This window comes from Euprymna scolopes, chromosome 15 (assembly GCF_053919585.1).
Source record: "Euprymna scolopes isolate OS-2025 chromosome 15, ASM5391958v1, whole genome shotgun sequence".
Lineage (NCBI taxonomy): Eukaryota > Metazoa > Mollusca > Cephalopoda > Sepiida > Sepiolidae > Euprymna > Euprymna scolopes.
The window spans coordinates 79,752,112-79,777,991 of NC_136496.1; the positions used below are offsets into that span (position 1 = coordinate 79,752,112).

The 25,880-nt window shown below is 35.5% G+C and overlaps 1 protein-coding gene across 6 annotated transcripts in view; it reads left to right on the forward strand.

Annotated features, from left to right (window-relative positions):
- The first annotated feature begins 12,145 nt into the window (after positions 1-12,145).
- Positions 12,146-25,880, forward strand: part of LOC145293936 (uncharacterized) — a 439,557-nt gene continuing 425,822 nt past the window's right edge. For 4 of the 6 annotated variants that reach the window (XM_080140784.1, XM_080140780.1, XM_080140782.1 and 1 more), the window contains exon 1: positions 12,146-12,236. In XM_080140784.1, coding sequence (XP_079996910.1) covers positions 12,212-12,236 — 25 coding nt within the window. In that variant the 5' untranslated portion in view covers positions 12,146-12,211. The remainder of the gene's footprint in view (positions 12,237-25,880) is intronic. The other 2 variants (XM_080140781.1, XM_080140783.1) reach the window with 2 other exon arrangements.

Here is a 25,880-nt window from a genome sequence, read left to right on the forward strand (position 1 = left end):
TATATATATACATATATATACACTAATATATATATATATACATACACACATATACATATATACACACACTAATATATATATACACTAATCTATAATATAAAGCTGTGTGTGTGTGGCCTTCGTAGCCTAGTGGGGGATACCCTTTTCTCTTCCTTGACACCTCTTTCCACAGAAGAGACGTTGCAAGCATGTCTCTGCTTTATCGTTATTTTCATGGCAAGTGCTCGGTTGAGCTTCAATCTATGGCCCTTCCTTCGCCAAACTTCCACGAAAAACACTCGTCTAGTTGAAACCACTATCAATAATTTCCCCCACTCTTCATCTGTGCCTAAACCGTAACGTAGATTCCATAAACAAAGCTTCTTTCTTAGAACTGCACCTGTGCAACTCTCTTCCGTTTGCCTGCTTTCCAGCTGACTACAATTTGATTGTCTTCAAGTCCAACGTAAACAAATTAGTGATGAACCATCCCCCTAAGTAATCCAATTTACAAAATTTCTACTACTTTATATACTCATTACCCCGTATCCTTATTATTTCGAGTTCAATAAGATACACCCGAAGAAGGTCGTAGGTTACATCGACCGAAACGCTGTAAAAATAACGCTCATGATGAGAACAGTAGCACGAAGAATCCAAGTAATTGAGAAACGTTATAAGTTCCTTGTACTTCTTGTAATTTTTTCGGCTAATCAGACGTCAATTATTGCTGCTCCATTTTTAGTTAAATCAATCATAATTAATTCATCAATAATTCTTCGACCCGACTCTAATTTGCTGACTTACAGGAACCAATATGTCATATTGACTATGGCACTCATCTTCTACCCAGATTGTTTTCTTTCTATCGATATATTTCCGACAAACAACGGCTTTTTTCTTTTCTCCCGACTAAATTAATTTGGTCTTCAATTAATTTTATTGAATTAAAATTTCTTTAATACAGCCTTCTCAATTAACGACCGAAACAGAGATTTCCAAATTACCAACACATACTTACTCTTCTCATGCATCTAATCGATGAGGGGTAGTGCATAGCAGCATCCCAATTACTTAACGCTTCCGGCCAATTGACGATAATGATTTTAGAACAAACGTTATTTTAATTCACGTATCAAATATTTATATCCTAAACATATCTATCATTAGAGCGGTTAAAACATTTATTACTGTTGATAATTATAAAAGGCAAACAACGTATATGATATAAAACAATAAAATATATTTAGTTCTTACTCTACCTTTAAGATAGGTACATTGGCAAAATCTACATTTTTCATCTTATGTGTGAGACTCATGGAAGATGTCCGACAGCGGTAGACTCTTAATACTCTCTGTGTCTCTTTCAGACATAGTCAACAAGGGGAACAACTCAGCGGAGCACAGAACCGATGCGCCATCAGAATTGGTTCCTTACAATGATCACAGAAATTTCCATATTGCTGTTCTAAAACCCCAGTCTACATGCAAAGATTACAGCGAATGCCAACAGCAGATACGAACGAAAGACTATCATATAACAATACCGAAAATAACCGAAGTTAAGCAACATTGAGCCTGATCAGTACCAGAAGGGTGACCAATTTGGGAACTCAAGGCGCTGTATGTAGGAGGACGTCGATACCTCCCTGCAAGAGGATCAAAAACCTAACGTCGCCATCTCCCCTAACGGGGATATGCATACGATTGGGGACCGCTTGTGAATTTCATACTCCCATGGAACTTCCTCCTTCAGAGGAAGCTGGCTAAAACCGTTTCCATATAACAAAACCACGATGAAAAGTGGCTACCCGCAACATTACGTTTGTAACGTTAGATGCACCATCCTTTCAACCTCAGCCGATTGCCCGTTGCATTTTTTAACAGAAAGTAGTTGGTAAACGTTGAGGTATTGATTGAAAGAGCTAGAATCTCGTTGACATGCTGTAAGTTGCCGGCTCAGTGTTTAGTGACGTCTCTTTGAAGTAGTAGCTAGTAGTCGTTGTAGTGCTGTTGATCTTTTTCTCTTTTCTCTTTATAGTTATGTGCAACCACGTGGTCCCCGCTCGGCAGCAAACACCAACCCTACGTTGTGTGCCGTGGATTCCTTCTCTTTTATCTTTTCTTCTAGCTGTGTCGTCGTCTCTCACATTGGTGGCTGCCAAAATACAAATATAAGAAATAAAATAAAACAAAACACAAACTGTGACATATTCTGCAAATATTAGTTATACTCTGGACGTGTGTGACACCATCGACCCGCTGAACGCTAACATTCACTTCTTAGCGATAGACTGAAGTCATATTCGTCAATCGGTTGACCAATTCATTTCCCCATCTGTTCCGAGCCACAACTTGTATTCTACTGCGTCAAACTCGCAACTGGCCTCAACTCTAATTATCATCAACCGTTGAAAAGCCAAAAACTGTCTGCAACGGTCCTCGACCGTTATGTGTAAACTGTCGCAAAACTCAGTGACCTCTTTATATGGTCCTTTGTTCCAGTCATCTTCCACATCTTGATCAATGATCCCCTATTAGCTTTCTTTTCTGTGTGTTGGTGAACAACTCCTCCATTGTTTTGCTGATAAACTTATTTCCGCTTTTTTGTTATATATTCTCTTTTTAACTTTCTAATATTGGGATGGGGAGCGGGCAACGTAGATACTATGACAGTAATAATTATTAAAAGAGTTATAAAAAGAACAACAGTTCTATTACTTGCTCTGGGCCGCATATTATTTTCTTGTTGATTTAGATAACTGCAACACATCGAATCAAGTGGAGTATTTAAGTGATTTTCGCACGAAAGAAATTCCCTCAATTCATATACGGAAATCACGTTTTGATAGAAAATAAGCATAAACTTTTGAAACAAATTTTTAAGAAATCGATTATAAAACTCTACCCTCCCTTTGATATCAATATCAAATATTTTACGATATAAATTTAAATTCAATGACATATCATTTTTTTAAATTTCAATTTCACCCCAAATAAGATACAGTGCCACTTTGATATAGGGGGTTACTATTGGGGACATAAGTTACAGGAATATTATGAACGGGGATGAGTAGCAAATGTGTGTTCACATTACGCTTAAACTTCTGCATGTCAGTACAGTTGGGAAAGCAGAATCCTGGAAAGGAGTTCCAAAGTCTAGCAGTTCCGGGGAAGAAACTATTGGAGTAGAAAGCTTTCTTACACCTAGGGATCTCTACTGTGTGGGGTGGGACTTTACTGCTTGTCGGTCTTGTCGGGGGTATTTATGTTGAGGGGGTACAAGTGCTTATAGTTTGTCGGAGCATTCACCATTAAAGTACTTGTAGAACAGGCAGAGGGATGCAACATTTCGTCGATGGGACAAAGGCTTAAGCTTAGATGACAGTTCAGGACCAATCAGGTTGGCGACTCTTTTTTTTAACCCTGTCTATGAGTGAGATACAAGTAGCAGATGCACCAAATGTGACAACAATACTCCATAGATGGGCGAGTGGTGGCCTTATAGAGATACAGGATACGTCCAGGCGTAAGTAACTTTCTAGAGAAAGAGGTAAAAAAGAGCCAACCTTCTTCGCAGCGGCCCTGGATGGTATTTCTGTTTATAATAAATAAGAATGTTGCATTAATTAAAATATAATATTAACAGTCCTTGAATCATTTTTTTTTCAGCCGATTATTATCGATTGGAAAATAATCTACCAGATTATCCGTAAAAAAAAAAAAAAAAAATTCAATATTTAAAGATTTTTAGGGGGTGTTTACTTTCTAATAAAATATTCTAGTAAATCGACCCCTCATTTTGGAACTAGTCGGCGTTTGAAAGTTAAACTGGCAACCTTGTTCACCTGTTCTTAAAAAAAAAGAAAAAAAAAGATTTCTTTTCTCCTCACAATTTTTTTTATACATTTCTTACAACTTCTGGTGATGCGGAAGAATAAGCGACCCAAAGTCCGCTGCAAAAAATGTTAGATAACAAAAAAATTATATTATACTTAATTATTTCTGCATACAATAACAAATAAAACATTTCTGTTAAATAAAAGTGCGCCAGCTTACCAACTAGAGAAAGTTTATTTTTAGGGGTATTCAGATCTATTTTTTTTTTTTTTTTAATGAATATCATTTAAAATTGTTGTCGACAATCAGTTTTCATTATATTAAGAACTTTATTATCTAATATATCACCTGTTGTTTTCACTGTTCGCTATGTTTGTTTTCGCGCACGTGCATGCAATTTTGCAGCGGACTTTGAGTCGCTTATTCTTCTGCATCACCAGAACTTGTAAGAGATGTATAAAAATTTTTAGAAAAAAAAAAAAAAAAAAAAAAAACAAAACATTCTTTTTTTCTTATTTTTTTAAAGAACGGGTGAGCAGGTTGCCAGATCCGTCTTCAAATGTTGATTGGCTCCAAAATGGAGGATAGATTTACTATGACGTTGCATTAGAAACTAAGCACCCTCTAAAATCTTTAAATATTGAAATTCTTGCAGTTTTTTTTGGGGGGGGGGATCCGATAGATTAGATAATAATCCGCTGAAAAAAATTGAGAAAAGAAAGAAAGGAAGAAAGAAAGAAAAAGTGTCTATGTATGTGTGTGTGTGTGTGTGTGTGTGCATTGTACAGGTCCACGTATATTTCTGTTAAAATTTCTACCTTTTTACCTCACTTTATCCGTCTTTTTATCTTTCCTAATCCTAACCGTCCTCTTGCACTCTTAGAGTTCAAAAGAGAGTCGCCAACCTTATAGGCTTTAACTTTTGTCCCAAGCAACGAAATGTTATATTCCTCTGCCTGTTTGTATTTTAATTACAAGCCCTTATACCTCCTCTATGTAAATACCCCCGACAAACCCGACGAACAGCAAAATCCCACCCCTACACAGTAGAGATCTCTAGATTCCAGAAGGCCTTCTACTCTAATAATTTCTTTCCCGTTGTTTAAAGTTAGCAGAAGAAAAAAAAAAAAAAAAAAAAGGAAAAAGATCAAACGAACAGAAGTCTTACCACGTGTATGTCGGGCGAGGTTGGGCAAAAGAGAGAGAGAGAGAGAGAGAGAGAGAGAGAAATCAAGATGGCGCCCATAGTTTTAAAAGGTGTGCTCTGGTGGAAGTCACGCGAAATCACACGAAATCACACGGGAGACATGTATAAAAGAAGTTAACAGGTTAGGTTGGCAGAGGTAGAGAGACGAAAGTTGATGACAGTGGTGATCTCGAACCCGGCGACTCTTGGCTTGCAAAGATGAATTCATTTATTTTTTTAAATTTTCTTTGGAATTTCTTTCCGGGTTCCTACTTTCCTAACTGTACTGACATGCATAAGTGTAAGTGTAAGTGTAGTGTGAACAGACATCTTGCTGCTCAACTCCTTGCATAGAATCTCTGCAAATTATGTCTAAGATAATAGCCCACTACATCAAAGTTGCACTGTGCTTTGTTTGGGGTGAAAATGCAAAAAAAAAAAAAAAAAAAAAAAATACATAAATGATTAATAAATTAATAAAATAAATAAATAAAATAAAAATAATAATAAAAAAACAACAACCCTCCGTTATATAGATTCTTCGATGAATGAGTTTGCAAAAGATGACTCCTTAAAAAAACAAGTTAGAGTTACTTCTCTTTAGTACAGGACATGGTTGAACAAGCTCTCTCGCCCCCAAACGATGAAATCTATGCCAGTCTAGGGTCAAAGAATGGATATTTCTTTTATAAATTTTAGATATTATTCACCCAGGACAACGCCGCGATGTAGCTCTTACATTTTTAAGGTATCGATAATTGCTTAAAAATAAAAAATAAATAAATAATACTTGTAGAAACCCACCCACTAAATACCATTGTAATATTTATAGGGTTTGTTTCTACCAGTATTTTGTTTTATCTTTATTTATAAGTCATTATCGATACTTAAAAAATATAAAAGTCACATCGCGACCATTTTTCTTTGTCGACACTACTTACTTTTCGAGCCGAATAAACGCAAGTAAAAATGTTAAAAACTGATTCTGCTGTGCAGATACGTAACTTATCCTGCTTTTGATAACAAGTTTGTACCGGAAAAATATCCAGTAAATAAAACGTTGTTTAGTAAATCGTTATTTTTTGCATTTCCATACACCAAACATTGATATAAATATCACTAAAACATCCGCTGGGTCATAAGCTTCATTTCGGTACCTTACTTGCCTGGGTGGATTGCCTGTAGGCTGCAATAAACCCCGTCACGCACGCACGCATGCACACACACACAAACACACACACAGGCACAATAAATCGAACTTACTAAGGGAGATAATAACTTCCAGTGTATACCGGAAAAATATCCAGTAAATAAAACGTTGTTTAGTAAATCGTTATTTTTTTTTTTGCATTTGCATACACCAAACAAGGATATAAATATCAATAAAACATCCGCTGGGTCATAAGCTTCATTTCGGTACCTTACTTGCCTGGGTGGATTGACTGTAGGCTGAGATAAACCGCGTCACACATAGGCATTAGGAAAATTTATAATAAGATTATATATATATATATATATATATATATATATATATATATATATATATATATATATATATATATTAGGCACCGCCAAAAATGGCCGCAAAATCAAGTTGTTGTTGTTTTTTAAAACTAAATTACATTTATTAAAATCCATTATTTCTGAGTAACTTTTTTTTTCCAGAAAGATAAAACCCTGAATTTTATCATATAGAAAACAGAATAATGTAAAACTTTTTCTACTATTTTTAATTCAATTTTAAATGTTAAATTTTCCCAAAAAGTTAACAATTGACATTTTTTGTCTTGCACAAAAAACGTACTTAAATATTTAAAAAAAAAAAAAAGGGTTTTTGAAATAATTAATTTATTTATTTATTGTCTAACTAAGATTTAGGATGATTTTCTAAGAGAATATGCAAAAATATTATAATATAAGTACCTGAATTTCAAATAATTCCACTTATTCATATAGGTAACCAGATATTTCGCGTCGACGTAGAGTTCAGATCGACTCTGTTTACGTTTTCTTTTGATAAGAAGAAAACTATGGAAGACCAAACAGGCCAAAAAAACTTATTTTTCAGTGACGAAAATTTCAATGTATTATTAAGCTGAGGCTGGCCAGTACCAGATGGGTGACCATTTGTATGAGTTTGGTTTTTAATGTGTATGTGTGTGGGGGCCAGGCTCCCCAAAATGGGGGGGGCAATTTAAAGCAGAATAAAAAAAAATTATTTCAGCGCGTTTGGTCCACCGTAGTCGAAAGGCGGCAAGCGTTTTCAAACGAGATCGAAAAAAATGATGCTATTTTTAACACAAAGGGCACAATATTTATCGAATTTTTTTTTGTATCGATTATTCAAAGCATGCCCTGTTTAATAATGGTAATGCATTATTCGGCTCGCTAAAAAAAAATTGTTAATTTATTTATCAAAAATTTTAAAATGGCTTTTTTCGTATAAATATTAAAAAAATGTTTTTTTTGTTTTGCTTAACTTAAATTAATTATTTTACTTAACATATTCACCGAATTTCACACTTCAAAACTCAAAAGCGGGATAATTAAACACAATCGAAGTTCTGATATTCAGACGTCAAAATAAGGTATGCAAACAATTTTTTTTTTTTTTAATCTATAATTCTGTCCCTTACAACAACACAATATGTTTTGTTCAGTTTCAGATGATTATTTTAAGCATATTTGTTCCCACTTCAAAACAAGGGGGGGGGTTGTAAGCAAATATATATATATATATATATATATATATATATATATATATATATATATATATATAAATATCGTTTATGAAAAATAAGTACACTGTTATAAAGTTCATTCTTCTCTTAATAATCGCTGAAAATTTCGTATTGATCGGATAATTACCTGATTTTTGGTAGATTTTTAAAAAGACGGTCCTGAAAAAAAAAAAAGTACTGACCTGCCCCCCCCCCAGTTTTGGCGGTGTCTAATATATATATATATATATATATATATATATATATATATATATATACACATATATATACACCACTTTTTCATAGTCTGTCTATTGTAAACAAATCCTAGATTTGTAGAAATGGAGAATAGCCTCAGGTGTGAGAAAGTGTGTGGAGTATTTTATCCCAAGAAGAACCAAACAGAAATCTCTTAAAAAAAAAAAAGAAAAAAAAAAAAAAAGAAAAAGAAAAAAGAAATGATTCCTCCCACTCCAGATTGATATCAAATTTCTAAAATAAACATTATCAGAGTTCTTTTCTTAATGAATGACCAATTCTTCAATACCCCAAGAAAAGGTGACGTCTTTTTAGTTTATCAACCACAAGTGACAGATATATAGAATGACGGTACAAAATTGCCTTCCGTGATTTGACCGCACTTGACCAAAGCAAACAAACGGAAGGGGACAGAGTGTCCCAGTTGTGGCGTTGGTTGTGGTGGGGATGATAGCAGTGTTGCCAGTTCGGACGCACAAGAGGGTAGCCATTCGAATGAAATTGGCGACTCGTTCGTCCTGGGCACGAAAAGTTATTTGAACGACGAAAAAGCTTAGTCCAGCGTCTCTATGGTGTGAACACTCGTTTATTTTTTTCTTTATGTTTAAACAAACTCAATGTGCATTATCGTTTTTTTTTGTTTTTTTATTTAAAATTTTTTATTTTTTTTATTTTATTGAAAATAAACAAAGATTTTCCCGCCTTCCATGAGGAAACTGACCGAGATGTATGGACATTCTAAATTGTTAAACTAATCCTAACCCTGACTACAATATGGTTGTCTTCAATTCTAACGTAAACAAGTTCTTGATTAGCCGTTTCACTTGTTAACAAATTTACCAAATTTCCATTTACTAACGATTACTATATTGTCCAATTTCTACTGTACACCTTTTAACCCTTATCCTCGAGTGCCCTCTTGGCCTTGATAAGTGGTGATGCCTACGTAAAAAAATAGAACTCAAATAAATAGTAGGGGTTGAATCGTTCTCAGAAGATAAATAATTTAAAAAAAAAAAAATACTATATTCGTACATATATTTCAGCAAATCGGAAGCTTAACTCATTTGTTATTAAGAATTGTAATAAAAATTGATATTTTTAAAACTATTTAATTTAGCAAAATTTTATAACGTTGATAACAAACAAACGTAAAATGCGACGATATTGTAATTTTTCTTAAACGAAACGTTCGAGTAATTGTAAGAAAAAAAATGACTTTTTTCAATTACTTTAGTAAAATAGTTACCTCCCTTAGAATAATGAGTTACGCTTCCGCATTGTCAATACATCTAGGAATCTGTGCTGAGAGAAAACAAACACAAATTCCCCTCTCCCATCTCTCTCTTTCTTTCTCTATCTACACACACACACACACACACACACACACACACACACGGGACATTGTCCGTGTGCGGAACGGTCTCTACTGGACTACTCTGTCAGTTATTGGTCTACATACTTGAAAATTAATATACAGGGGGTTTGAACTTGTGAAACAAATTTGATTTGGTTTGTAGCCGGTAAAAATAGTTGCTAAGGGGTTAAAATTAAAAAAAAAATGGAACTAGGCAGGTGTAAGTCAACTAAACGTATTACTTCTGCGCATGTGCAAATATACCTTTATACCCTTATACCTTTAACAACGTTATTTTTCAAGTATTCACACGCGTATGAATTAGTTCAGATAATAATGAATAATGCTGGCGAGCTGTATGTGTTTTGATTTCGATTTATACCTGGAAATGTCTATGTCCCGACGCAATGCATACAGCGCCTAGTATTCCCAAATGGTTACCCATCTGATATTGGCCAAGCTCATCGTTGTTTAATATGTATAAACATGATGTCATATATATCCGAGGTCGAATGTTTCACAATTCCAATATATTTATTGTCATCGAAAGCGGTGAAATCGGCCATTTTTCAATCAAATCGATTGATTGATTGCTCTACTCGGGGACCCACAGCGGTGCACCGGGAGGAAGCTTCACTTAGCTCCCCACAGTGACTTATTCCTTAATACATTGTAGTCTAAAGCACTGTAAAGAACCAACTGTTGGTTTTATAAGATTATTTTATATAATGACTTGAATTAAAGTTTAAAATGCAAAAGTCAAGTATCATGCTTCAATTGTGCTGTAGCGAGACACATTCATTTCGAACGAATCCCTGTCTGATCAAAGATCCCACTTGATTTTATACGTCAGTCCCTTCTGCTTGTGTAGTGATAAAACTTCTCAAACGCACAAGTGATGTCAGGGTGTCAAATTTAGTCAAAATCGAACTGCGGACCATAGATTGGACCATAGATTGGAACTCAGACGATGACTTGCCATGAAAATATCGATAAAGCAGAGACAAGCTTGCAACGTCTCTTCTGTGGGAAAGATGTTGCAGGGAAGAGAAAAAGGCATCCCCTACTAGGCTACGAAGTCTATTTTGAACTCCGTCAAGGCAGAATAAGGCCTTTCTAGTAACTCCTGCCAGATGTGGCAACAGTACTCCATCCTTGGACGTACTTGACTTTTATATAGATAGAGAATTTTATCAGCAGTGAGATATTTAATGGAGGAGTAGAAGGATCCCGCCATTTTTCCAGCGACCTTGGCAACGGATTTAATGTACATGTTCCATATCAAATGTACAATTACAGTTAGATGTACATTTAATATGAACAATCACTGATTTCAGGTTCGTACAATGTACTAGCACCAATTTTTGAAATCGGTACTATATATTAGATACAATATAATATTCAGTAGAGAATTGGCTGCGTAACAACAAATATGAAATCTGAATGAATTAAAATATATTTAAGCGTATTTTACGACTGGCCAATATATCAACGAGTTTGAAAAGCAAAATATTCATTTTAACTTGCCGACATATTTTTATTTATTTCTGCACATGCCCAAATTCAATTCATTTCTTTAAGTCGTTCAATATTAATTATTACTTGCCAATCTTTTGATAGTTGCATGAATTAAAAAAAATATTTAAGCCTATTTTACGCCCCCCTCACCCTCGCTATTCATATATAAAAATACTAGCGGGGGTGCCCGGCGTTGCCCGGGTGTTTGGAGGTGTGTTGAGCAAAAGTGGTAGTAAGCAGGCAGGCTCGAACCCGTACCGCGAAGGAAGAAAAGAACGTGAAAACAAAAACGTGACGTCTTTGCTTTTGAGTCTATCGCCAAACCAGAAGTGACGTAGGTTTAAATTAAGGCTAGACAATCGAAAAGAGGGGATGACTTTCGAAAATATCGGCGAAAAAAGCGACCCATCCCTGTAGAAAAGTGCCCAGTAATGTTTTTGGCCAATTTTTCGATATTTGTCCTCCGAAGGGTCGAGCTTCAAAACGATACCAGTCTCGTGAAAATCCGTCGCCTCTGTCGAAGGTTTTTAGGCAGACATTCAAATATACATACATACATACATACATACATACATACACACATTTAAACAGACAGGTGAGATTTATAATATAGAAGATGGGAGATGGCATATAAGTATAGCACACACAAGCAGAGTTCAAAAGAAACACTGCATTCCATCAGCATACACAGATTATTCGGAGACTCGTTGCTGCGGAGAGCAACAGTTCTTCGCCGTCGTTTGTGTCGCTGGCTAACTCGCGTATGCGCACAAACAGCAAACACCATCAAGGCTGTTTTTATGGGAATTTAAGGATGGCTACCGATATTAAACTTAAGAATTGTATGATATATACGTAAAAAAAAAAAGAATTATACAAAACAAAAAACAAAGCAACAGTAGTATTTTTCCAATCTATCGATAATATTGAGCAGAAATAACTTAATGTGCTGCAGTTGTATAGTTTCTGTACACGAGCCGACTTATCTCTCGCTGTGTGTGTGTGTGTGTGCTTATGACGACCATAAGCATTATACGAGGACTCTTAATAATCGCTCAAAAATCGAAAATTAAACAAAGTTGTAGAACATTACATTTTTGCACGATTTGTATCAATCAATATCAGTAATATATATCTGTAAAAAAATTTTTTTCGGCTGATTTTCTTCATAAAAGTTTGGGAAGCAATGAAAGAAAAAAATATCGTCATATTTTGACGGCACTAACTCACTAGTATTACTAAAGTTAATGTAGTCTGGAAAGAAACAATTCAAATAGGTGTAAATGAAATCTCGCGGCTAAACGTTATTTGAACAAAGATTGCGCCATTTCGCAATGGACACTGATAATCAAAATGGCGCCGCTCTGCTTAATTATTGGTACGTAGTCCTTAAAACATTTTTTTTTTTTTGCTTATGCAGCATATACGGACCTTGCTGAAATGGTAACATTATTGTTTAGAAACCCATTCTGAAGATAAGAATTGATGTTTTGTAACTATTCTGTATTTTCCCCTAACAATTTAATAAATAAAAGATATAAAAATTCGATTTAACTTGAAATCCTATCGAAAAAAAAAGTACAGCCCGTATTCTGCATAAGCAGCATATTTTATATTTTTGTTGCTGAAAAATGATTTTCCTTTCATACAAAACGAAACGAAATCAAGCGAATCGTAAGTCCCCGCTGACATTTGTATATTTTTACGTTTGGAAATACGTTATTGTCATCATTTTAATAATAAACATGCAAGCACAATTCCATTGTTCAAATCACATAAAAATGGAATTACAAGAAATACGTTAACAAAAATTCTTTTGATCTATTTTAAGATTTTTAATAAATAAATAAATAAATAATAATAAAACAAAACAGATGTCATTTTTTAAAAAAAATTATTATTAGACAGTGTATTTGCATAAGGTATTATTTAGTTTTCACGAAGTCAAAAATTTTTTTCTTCAAGATTTAGCCATTGTGTATGACGTCATAATGAACATTAATTTTTTTTACAAATGGTAATGAAATGTTTTATTGGGGGGGTCTTTAAGTAGTTAAAACTAAAAGAAATGTCAGATATATTGCTACTCAGCCATTTACAAAGAAATAATAATAATAGTAATAATAATAATGATATAAACAAATGTTTTCTTGAATTAAAACACCATTTTAAATATATGCTTAACTCATTCAAAATAAATGGGTATACTTATGCAGAAAAGGTACCGCGCCGAAATAATAACGTTATTATTTAGAAACCCATTCTTTACATGGGGAGGGTGTTTCGTAACTATTCTGTACTTTAGCTTAACAATTTAATAAACAAACGATACCGTAAAACTTGAGTTTTAAGTCAACATAGCACGGCACTTTCAATGCATAAACACTCAAATGGGTAACGATTACTTCCGACGTCGTAAATTATGTAAAAATATAGGTAATTCAATATAAGGTTTGATTTTTTTTTCTGAGAATCCAACCTAATTAAAAAAAAAAAAAAAAAAAAATGAAAATGCCAACACTCACCTTTTAAAAAGTTGATTTTTAGGGGTGTTCAGGTCTGTTTTGAACGAATATCACATCTAAAATTGTCGCCAATAAGTAGTTTTTATGATATTAAGACCGTTATTATCCAATGTAACGGTCAATGGTCGCCATTTTGTTTTCCCTTTAGATACTCATCAGATGCGCATGCGCAAAGGAAAATATCGAAAATTGCTGAGTTTAATGGAAAGGAGGTAGGGGTTGGTTTGTGTGAACAACTTTCACGTGAATCCGTTGTACGGATATTCATTTCATATTCTTTATAATAATGCATAAACTATATATTGCTTATAGACAGTGACAACAATGTTTACAGAAAATTATTAAATACAAAATAAATTGATTGTTTTGGTCCGTTTGGTGTCGTCTGTAGTAAAAACATAATAAGCATGCTCGCTGTTTCGCTCTGATTTCTATTGTCTGTAATAAAAACAAAAATGGCGACCACTAAAAATCATTAGAGAATATATTGGACAACAACGGATAATTGGACCATAAAAATTACTTGTTGGTGTCAACATTAAATATGATATTCGTTCAAAACCGAATACCACTAAAAATCAACTTTTGAAAGGTGAGTGTTTAGTTGGTTAACGTCAGCAATTTGACCAAAAGCAAAACTGTAGAAAAATCTTTGATGTACGTACCCGTCACGGAACGCAAATGTCATATTTCAAAAACCAAGTAAATTGATTAAGTAATTTTGTTTTTTTATAAAGGAAATAATTTTTTTAAAACGATTTAAAGCGATTAATGTGAAGTTTGTATAATTACAAGACTGATATCACGTTTGAATTATGGTGAAGTTATCTGCCCTTGTTATTTTATTTTTTTGTCTTCAAAATAGTGACGCGAGACAATCCCTTTTTTACTTATTCATAAAATTTGATTTTCTTAATTAAAAATAAAACTATTTCGTTCCATCACTAGTTGGGTTTGAAAACCATTTTTTTTTTTTTTTTTTTACCGGCGATAAATATTAAAGTCCTGACTTGAGATCTGGATATTATAGGCTTTTTTTTCTATCTTAAGAAACAATGGATACCCTTTGACTAAAGTAACTGTATGGTTAGTTTATTGCTAGACAAGGGTTTCTCAATTGATTGTGTGTCCATAGTGACAAGAAGAAATTCAAGACAGCCGGAAACAGTACTGAGATAAAAGGAAAAGAATCGGAATTTTCCTTCCATTTACTCTACCAAGGCTTGAACACCTACTTCACCCTACTCCACAACCTTAATCTGGAATAAGTAGCGATGGCTTTATATCTTTCCCAAAATTATCGGTAAAGTACATATTCCCGACTAACCTGACAAGCAGTAAAATCTCACCCCTTCACTATAGAGCTCCATAGATGCCGAAAAATCTTTTACTCTAATACTCTGACTGCTAGACTTTGGAATTCCCCCCCCCCCTGTTTCCTGTTTCCCTGACTGTACTGACATGCATGCTTGAATGAAATGTGAACATATATGTCACAACTAAACTCCCTCAAAATCCCCTGTTAGACATGATCGCAAACAGTACCTCCTTCCAAGTGACAATGCTGCTTTCTTGATGTAAAAAAGAGTTTTAAAAATAAAAGCGACTTTTACATTTCCAACATAACTTGAACCTGACATGCCCGGTTCAAAGTCGAGACAGGTAAACTACTTAAATCTATAATTATCCTTTCTTCTATTGTTTTTAAATCTATTTGTTCACTTCTAAAATTAAACAAAAAAAAAGTTTAAGTTGAATTTGTCTGCGCTTGAAAAATATTGACAAACAATTATAATATATTGCATGAATGAAACTATTGTTGTGCCTATTGGAACGTTAATTATTATTCAATTAATTCACCTGAGTATTTCCGCACTGTTGCGTTGCATTTGTAATTGTCTAGTTGTCTCATTTTTAATGATCATCTCTCACTGCCTATCACGTATCCGGCCATCTTTTATTCTCCCTGTGTGCTCATCAAATTATTTCTACCTCTGTGCTTTGATTTCCTCCTAATAATAAATGCAAACACACGCTCATCCCTGCACTTTGCATTCTCTTTGATGTCGTAATTGGAAACAGCATTTTTTTTATATCAACCTTTGTGGGAGCTCACCACTTGCATTCTGACCCCCATTTGACCCCAGTTAAAATGTACGGTTCTTGCCTTACGGAAACAACCTACATTTCTAGACTGACCTTCACTCCTTACCTGGAATAGAAAACTTTTATTTATTTATTTTTTTTTTCATTTTTCTTAAACTTTTTCTTTTAGGGGATGGGACATCCAACCAGATGTCTGACATTTACCCCTATTTTAGTGAGTCCAACCAAGAGATCTTTTCAGGATTCTAGCCGTCCCTTTCAGTGCAATCGGTTGTATTTCACTTGCACTTGGTTCACCGCGTATGCTTGCTATGTACTTTTTAAAGTTCTTTTTCATGTTTTCAAAGCTGCTAGAAAAAGTAGTTGGATCATTCCACCGCTCCAGAAAGTATCTCCCAATAATCCTCTGCCTGTATAAGAGTAAAATAAATCCTAAGGTGGAGTACTGTTGCTACATCTGGGAAAAGAACTGCTTAGAGTACTATTTTCTGCCTTGACAAAGCACAAAACCGTCTTCGAAATCTAGTGAGCGAGCACCTTTTCGTTTCCCTACTTCCTTTTTTTAGTACTTTTTTTCATTACATTTTCACCCCAAACAAGGCTCATTGCCACTTTGTTGTAGGGGGCTACTATCAGGGACATAAGCATCAGGGGTACTGTGTAGGGAGTTGGGCAGCAAGATGTCGGTTCACGTTGCACTTGAACTTCTGCATGTCAGTACAGTTGGGGAAGCAGGAACCCAGAAGGGAATTCCAAAGTCTAGCTGTTCTGGGGAAGAAACTACTGGAGTAGAAGGCTGTCTTACATCTAGGGATCTCTACTGTGAAGGGGTGGGATTTAGCTGCTTGTCAGGTTTGTCGGTGGTATTTACGTCGAGAAGGCACAAGTGCTTGCAGTTCATCAGAGCATTCGCCGTTAAAGTACTTGTAGAACAGACAGAGGGATGCAACATTTCGTCGATGGGACAGAGGCTGAAGTTTAGATGGCAGTTCAGAACCTATCAGATTGGCGATCTCTTTTGAACCTTGTCTAGAAGCGAGAGGCTATTAGCAGATGCACCAGCCCAAATATGACAACAATACTCCATAGATGGGCGAATGGTGGCCTTATAGAGGTATAGGATACTTTCGGGCATTAGTAGCTTTCTAGCACGGTAGAGAGGACCTAGCTTTTTCGCAGCGGTCCTGGCAATACTCCCAATGTAATTGTTCCAACTCATGCTACCCGTGAGCGTTAGGCCGAGGAGTTTAAAAGATGTACTTTCAGATAAAGAGTCAGTGGCCATTGCTATTGGTGGTAGAGAAGGTTTCTTGTATTTATTAGTTTAGTCTTGGAAGAATTGAATGTGACCATCCATTTTTGTCCCCATTCCACTACAGATCGGAGGTCATCCTCTAGTGTTTCTGCCATTTCTGTAGATATGTGTTCATTTGTTTTCCTGTCGTGTCTGTTACAGAGCGTAATGTCATCAGCATATATACCCATCTCACCGACAATTTTGTCAGGGAGGTCATTTATGAATATTAGGAATAACAGAGATCCCAGGATAGACCCCTGAGGCACTCCCGCATTTATATCATATTGTTTAGATATACGACCGTCAAGGACAACCTTATCTAAGAAGGATCTAATTATGTTATGTATTCTTCCAGTGATACCGTATGATCTGATTTTCTTGAAAAGACCTTCATGCCATACCCTGTCAAAAGCCTTAGATATATCTAGAGCTACTGCTCTACCCTCCCACGCTTTGTCCAGTGAATGGTATATACGTTTTGAGATTACAGTTAGGATGTCTGCTGTGGATCGGGCTTGCCTAGATCCATATTGTTGGTCAGTCAGAAGTTTAGCATCTGTTAGGTGATGGACTAGAGCTTGGTTAATTATTGTCTCAAATATTTTGGCGAAAAGTGGGAGGAGGCTAATGGGGCGATAATTTACTGGGTCAGTTCTTTCGCCAGAATTCTGGAAAACTGATACTACAGAAGCAGTTTTCCAGCAGGTAGGAAACAAGATTCATTAAAGCATTTGTTGTAAAGTTTGGAGAGAACCGGAGCTACTTCGGCGGGACACTTTTTTAATAGCACAGCCGGGATGAGATCAGATCCACATGCTTTTGCAGTGTCAAGATTTCTTATGATAGCATACACCTGAGAAGGGGAGATTATCAGATCGTCTAGTGTGACGTCTGTCCATAAAGGAAAGTCAGGGAGAGGGTGGTTAGCAGAGTCCAGTGTGGAGTTGGAAGCAAACCGGCTGGTAAGCATGTTAGCCTTCTCAGCTGCAGAGCAAACAACCTCATGATTGTTGGATAGTGGGGGGATTGTTGATTGCCCATTATTTAGTACACTGTTGTAGATTTTCCAGAAGTCAGGGGTTCCTAATTTCTGTGCTTCGATGCGTTTTTTGGTGGTTTCAATAAATTCTTTCTTAGCTGTCGCTATTTCTTTCTTACAGTTACTTCTGGCTTCTATGTACTTCTGTTTGAACTGGACTTATGTCGGTTAAACCTGCGGTACGCATGCTGCCTTTGCATTATGGCAGCTGCACAAGTAGAAGTAAACTATTGGGGAGAGTGGGGCTTGCTATAAAATTTGCGCATGGGGACATGTGCTTCAATTGCCGTTTTGAATCATTCAATGGTCTCATTTGCGCAATGTTCAGCAGGAAGTGAAAAGATATTTTGCCATGGGGCGTCCCTGATGAGATCCCTGATGGCTTCCCAGTCAGCCTTTTTATAATATCTCGTGGTTTTGAGCAGTGGCTCTTCAGTTTTGGCTCTAGAGTTTAGGGCGATTTCAATCATTACCACTGCATGATCGGCGTTCCCAAGTGGGCTGAGGGCATTCGTTACACAGTCATCGGAAACTGTGGTCAGAAACAGATCTAGAAGTGATGCGTGTTGTTCTTGCTGGTCTGCACTTATTGATCCGTGCTGAAATAATAACGTTATTATTTAAAAAGCCGTTCTTAACATGGGGAGGGGAGGGTGTTTTGTACCTATTCTGTACTTCAACCTTACAATTGAATAAAAAAACATAAAACTTTAATTAAACTTAAAAATACGAGTAAAAAATAGCGCGGACCAGTAAGTGCATTAGCACCCTTTTTTTTTGCAGGAGAGATGTTACGAGTCTATCTCTACTCTATTGTTACTTTTACGATTAGTGCTCGACTGAGCTTCAATCTATGATCCTCTCCCTGCAAAACATTCACAACAAATACTCGTCTAGTTACGACAATTGTCAATAATTTCTCTTACTCTCTATCAATGCCTAAATCTAAACGAAAAGCTTTGTGTGCAGCAGTTTCTCATATTTGTTTTATTTTCAGGCCTTAACGGGTAGACTGTGATAAAATTGAACCATCGACCCCCAAAAGACTGTCCCTTAGAACTGACGTTTAACCAATGCTTTTATCCATTCCATCGTGTGGCTAACTAACACTTCTATACAATCTTGACTGACGGAACGAGAAAAATCTACCCCTTCGAGCGTTCAGTTCGAAATTTGGTATGGTTTCTTGAGTTTGTTATAAAAACTTCTTAACGTTGTAAAAATGCACCTGAAGAAGAGAAGGTCGAAGTTTATATCGGCCGAATCGTTGTGAAAATAGCGACCAAGGTGAGGATAGTAATCCGAATAAATCAAATAATATGGAAGACAGTTTAATCTTCAACTCGTTTTATTAATTGAATTAATCTTATCCATCTCGTTAATGAACAGTTGCTATTGTGGTTTAGACATCTTTCATTCTTTATGCTCTATTTTTAACATGACTCTTGAACACAATACCACGGGCTGCTTCACAGCTGACTATAGCATTACCGGTCCTGGATATGACCTTAAACTATATCCAGTGGTGAGGCCCCAGCTTGCGGGCTTTGAGGAGTGTGGAGCTACCCTTTAATTGCCATTGCTCGCAGGTCCACTCTGACCCGGAGTGGTAGTACCTGTTAGGGTCCCAACTATGGGTTAAATAGAAATCGACTTGAAAACAACAAATATATTCTATTAAAATTTTTTTCTTCAAGATCTTTGGATTCAGCATTAAATAGCCGGAAAAGGGTTGATATGCCGTAAAACAAAAACAACCAACCAACCTATAACATTACCGATCATCGAGGTGTTATATCAGTCTACGAGATACTCATTAACCCTTACTCTCGAATGGCACTTGGACCTTGACCTTGATAATCGGTGACTCCCTAGTAAAAAAAACAAAACAAATAAAACAAAACAAAAAACAAACAAAAACAACAACAACAAAAACCGAAATACTTATTGTAAACGATTCAATGATTTGTTGTTTTTGTTTAATGTATAGAAATGAATTCTTTTCTGCAATAACCCGTGGCATAGTGGATAAAATGTAAATTCAATTGGTAAGTGCAAAGTTACTCTTCTTGAGAACGAAGGTTCAATCCTTAGTGCGGGCGACACTCAAAATACAATTGTGAATTACTTAGGATTTCTCCCCAGTCGGGGATGACTGAACAAGCGCATACTACCTCTGTGGATTAAATAAATAGTTCTGTTTGAAATTCTGTGCAAATTCCCGAGTTCAACGGAAAGTTCGTTCGTTCGTTATTTTTGTTTTACGGCATATCAAACCTTTTCAGGTTATTTAATGCCGAATCCGGTGATTTTGAGAAATATTTTTTAATAGAATATATTTGTTTTTTGCAAGTCGGTTTCTATTTAACCAATAGTTGGGACCCTAACACGTACTACCACTCCGGGTCAGAGTGGATCTGGGAGCAATGGCAATTAAAGGGTGGCTCCACACTCCCTAGAACCAGCAAGCTCAGGCCTCACCATCGGATATAGTTTAAGGTCACCAACGGAAAGACTCCAGAGTTCAACAAGATACACCTGAAAAAACGTTATGAAAATAATACTCTAGATGCGAACAGTAGTCTGAAAAAAAAACAAAACAAAGAAAAAACGAATAATAACATCCCATCTCTACTCTATAAAATTATGTCATTCGGATTTTCAAAGTCAAACCCACATAGCAATCCATCTGATATCGCTTCTATTTCATTGTGAGGTTTCTTCACTATTGCAATGAATATATGCTTTAATTCAGTTAATGAAAATTTTGTGGGAGAAGGTGGGAGGAAAAGAAAAAGAAAGGTTGCAATTGAGTCTGTTGTATATTTATTGTTTTCATTCATTTTGTTTAGTTATTTTATTTTGTGTGTGTGTGTATATATATATATATATATATATATATATATATATATATATATATACACATTTTAAGATATTGTGACTAGATTCGTAATAATGCATATTCCATGAGCAAAAATTATATATATATATATATATATATATATATATATATATATATATATATATATATATACACTTTTTGATTATGGAATATGTATTAATTATGAATTTAGTCGCAATATCTGAACATGTCTATGTTTGTAATCTAATATATAAAAGACTGTATGTCTGTCTGTCTCCGTATTTTCAAAATCTATCTCTTCCGATACTAAAAATCGCAGAGCGGCGCTAGAGGCCTCAAATGATTGGATTTTTACGGGTCGTCCTTTTATGAATCTTTAGCTAGTTAAAATAGTTTTTAAAGGGTCAAAATTTAAAAAGATCGTTATACATTTCGTATATTCATCTTAGTTTATTTTTTAATTTTTAATCAGATCATATGTGTGTCACGTTGGTACAGTGGTAACGTCACCAGCTTTGAATGCTGCAGTTTTGCTTTCGGTTTCGATTCTAGCTGATGGCACCCAAATACCTTTTTTTTTTTTACTTTTTAAATCACGACTCTATAATATTATATACGAAATCTGGATAAATTAAAATATCATATTTAAGCGTATTTTACGCCCGGGCAAAGCCGCCACCCCCAATTAACTAAAAAAAACTTACAAATTAATTTATTTGCACTAGTGCAATTTATGAACCGGGTTGAAATAACGTTATTATTCAGAAAACTATTCTTAACATGGGGAGAAAAGTTTTATAATAGTGGGATATGAAACAAATGCATTCCAGATTAAAACTCTATTACGTACTTATGTGTCATGTCGAAATTCGTATAAATTCCAGTAGAAGATGTGCTAGATGTAGTTTTTACAAAAAAATCGTACATACCATCGGTCCGTATGTGTGTATAGGGAGGCTTTGTCTATCACGTGTATTTTATTCAGCTTTCTCTGTTGATAGTCGGAACTGCTTACGTAATGCCTACGTCACGCATCCAGTCCCTGGCTGAACTAGCGACGGTAGTCAACAGCCGGATGTCGTAGTTGAAACCTCAGCAATCGAACACTGTGAGACTGCTTCACTCTTGACTACAATTTTGTCTTCTAATCCATTATTAATCAATTCTTATTATAGAGCGCCCTATAAAAAATCAAATGTAGTCCTCACCATTGATCAATGTTAGTACTTCCATAGTGATCATTATCTTTAGGGTGGCAATCATTCCCGTCTTATTAACTCTTACCTTTAAAACTTAACCGTTTGCAATAGTACATTCTGATCAAGTGAAACTCACCTCTCTTTATATTCAACTTTTACAAGCGACTGGTGACAGCTTGTGAGTTTGATATTCCCATGAAACTTCATCCTTTAAAGGAAGCCAGTTCAACCCGTCTAGGATTAGTGTTGCTTCGGTACGGTACGGTACGCTTAGTGTGGTTTCGGGTGGTATAGTATTTTAAAAATTAATGTAAAACGACATATTTTTAGTAAGTTTGTCAAAGTTATTTGACGAATTCTTTTAGACTGTTTGGAAGTCTGATGGCATTGAGAAGTTTGGTTCTTTGATGACATTTCTTCGCCGTTTTCTAGTGACAACTGACATTATTTGTTAAACATCCTAATGGAAATTTGTTTTTCTTTTTTTCACCCTTTTTTTTGTGTGCATTTTCACTTCTATTGTTCTGTTAATTATGAACTGACTCCCCCCCCCGGTCGCTCTCTCCAGATGTCTTTTTAAAATTCTTCAAATAACTTCATCACTTTGTTCCAGTCTCTTTCATTAACTGTTTTGTTAAAAGATGCTTTCAATGCTAAATTCGTTTTGTTTCGCACGGTAATTTGATAACATAGACAACAGCTCTTCTTTCTTAGTTCCATGAAAAAGGTTTCTTGTTTCTCTATTCATGTCTGCATTATTTCACTTATTATCTATTATATAAATCTCACCTGTCTGTTTGTATGTATGTATGTATGTATGTATGTATGTATGTATGTATGTATGTATGCCTAGAACTTTCGACAGACGCGACGAATTTTCACGAGACCGGTATCGTTTTGAAGCTCGACCTTTCGGACGACAAATATCGAAAAATTGTCTAAAAGCATTAATTCTTTCACCTTCAACTGGCCACTTTTCTACAAGGAGGAGTCGCTTTTTCGCCGACATTTTTCGAAAATCATCCCCTCTTTTCGATTGACTAGCCTTAATTTAAACCTTCGCCACTTTCGGTTTGTCGATGGACGCAACGGCAAAGACGTTACGCTTTTTTTCACGTTCTTTTCCTCTTTCGCGGTACGGATTCGAGCCTGCCTGCCTGCCTACTACCACTTTTTTTTTGCTAAACACACACCGCCAAACATCCGAGCAACACCGGGCATGCAAACTAGTTTTTTTTTTTTTTTTTTTTTTTTTTTTAAATTGTATAGAAAACCGAGTAATGCTGTATAATTTTTTATTAAATGAAATATCATTAAATTTTTTTTTTTTACCGGGACTTTCACTTACACACACCCTAATCAGAGCATTACTCTGGTTTTCTAAAATTTTCAAGTTTCACCTCGCAAAATAATGCTTTCAAAAGATGCGATAAACGCATTGTTTCCTTTACTTCAATTCGCACCAACAAAGACATATTGCCACCTGAGCTTAGAAGGCTATTGTGATAGGAACCAGATTTGTAGGAAGCAGCCTGCGTGGGAAGTTGAGCAATCAAGATGCTTGTTCACATTACATTTAAATTTCTGCATATGTACTTATCATTTCAAAACGATTAAATGAATGGAACTTGTTTTTAGAAGCAATGCCACTACTCTGGTCCTATCTCGTCCTTCCTCAGTATATGATACGTAGACATTTTGTTTTTTAATTTGAAAATTTTAGGAAACCGATTAATGTTGTATAATATTTTTTATTAAATCAAAAATCATATATATTTTTTTTGAATTCTTTTTTTTTTTTTTGAAACTTTTGGTGGCATCTACCCTAATCATTGAAGAAAACTTTGTAATTTTGTTTCTTTTTTTTTTTACGGGCGTGGTGGCTCCTAGAGTAGACAAATTCTACGTCCGATCTTGTTGACGCTTACATTAAAGTCAGATCTGATGTGTGGCGTATGGTTGGCGCGAAAATTGAATAAGAGTTACTTACATCTTTTGCAAGCATTGTTTCGTAAGGTTAAATTTTAAAATTTGAGAACAAAAACCAAAAAAAAAAACAAAAAAACTAATAATACTGTATAATTTTTTGTTTTTTAAATAAAATAATTTTTTTTAGTGTTTTTTAAACGAGACTTTTGATTGCATTCACCCTAATCATAGAAGATTTTGTAATATTGTTTATTTTCCTTTGAAAATCTCAGAAAACAAAAAAATAATTAAAAATTATTTTTAAAACGAAATAATGGTTGCAAAATTATTTTTAAAACGAAATAATGCTTGCAAAATTATTTTTAAAACGAAATAATGCTTGCAAAATTATTTTTAAAACGAAATAATGCTTGCAAAATTATTTTTAAAACGAAATAATGCTTGCAAAATTATTTTTAAAACGAAATATTGCTTGCAAAATTATTTTTAAAACGAAATAATGCTTGCAAAAGGCGTGATCAACTCCAATTCAATTTTCGCGCTAACCACTCGGCACACACCGAGATCGGACGTACATTTTTTTTCTTTTTAAGCCCCCCCCCTCCCTCACCCGGACTTAACAGCACCAACAAAATGATGGGAAAAATGCTGATATGGTTCTGAATTTTTTAGATGAGGATTTATTATTCATATTATTTGGATTCTTCGGACTACTGTTCTCATCTCATATTTTCACAACGTTTTGGTCGATGCAATTTTCGACCCCCTTTTTTTACATGGCCCGGAAGCCACTCAGGGATAAGGGTTATTGCGTGTACAGTAATCAATGGGATAGTATTGTAGTAACCGTTAGTATTGGAGATTTGATAAAGTGTATTACTTAAGGGGGCGATTCATCAGGAATTTGTTTATGTTGGACTTGAAGACATCCAAGTTGTAGTCAGATGGGAAACAGGCAAACGGAAGAGAGTTCCACAGGCGTGGACTTCTAAGAAAGAAGCTTTGTTCATGAAATCTACGTTTTGATTTAGGCACAGATAAAGAGTGGGGAAAATTATTGACAGTGGTTTCAGCTAGACGGGTGTTTATCGTGAAAGATTGGCGAGGAGGGACCAGAGATTGGAGCTCAGACGAGCACTTGCCATGGAAATAACGATAAAACAAAGACAGGCTCGCAACGTCTCTTCTGTGGGAGAGAGGTTACAGGAAAGAGAAAAGGGCATCTCCCACTGAGTCACGAAGTCTATTTTGTATTCTGTCAAGGCAGGATAGGCTGTTTTTAGCAGCTCCTGCCCAGATGTGGCAGCAGTACTCCATCCTTGGATGTACTTGGCTTTTATATAGATAGAGAATTTCATCAGTAGTGAGATCTTCTGGAGTGGTAGAAGGACCCCACCATTTTCCCAGCGACCTTGGCAACAGACTTGATGTATATTATCCACTTCAGATCAGGAGTAAAGGTCAAACCCAGAAGCTTGTCAAAACATGGAGCCTGCCCAAAATGAGACCCATCGATTTCAATTGATGCCAGATGGGGATCAAAGCGTTGATAATGTAAAGATAAGAGCTTGGTTTTAGATGCATTAAAAGTAACCAGCCATCTCTTCCCCCACTGTACCACGCGCTCAAGATCAGAGGAGAGAGAATCAGAGAGAACTATGTCATTTACGGCCTTTGATGTGTTGCCATAGATGGTCGTGTCATCAGCATAGATGTCAACGAATGATTTAAGTACGTGTTTTGGGAGATCATTGATGTAGATCAGGAAGAGAGTTGGACCCAGGATCAGGAAGAGAGTTGGACCACTACTCTTATGAGCCTATCAGAGAGAAACGATTTAATAATTGAGAAAACATTTACAGTTATACCGTAGCTGGAAATCTTGTGAAGTAGGCCTTTATGCCATACCTTATCAAAGGCCTTTGATATGTCAAGAGCAATTGCCCTACAAAGGAAGCCTTTGTCGAGAGATTCACTAATCCTATGAGATATAACTTCTTCAGGTATATCTTGTCAAATTCAGGAATCTTTCTGTCAAACTCATGTATCTACACAGAATTTTGA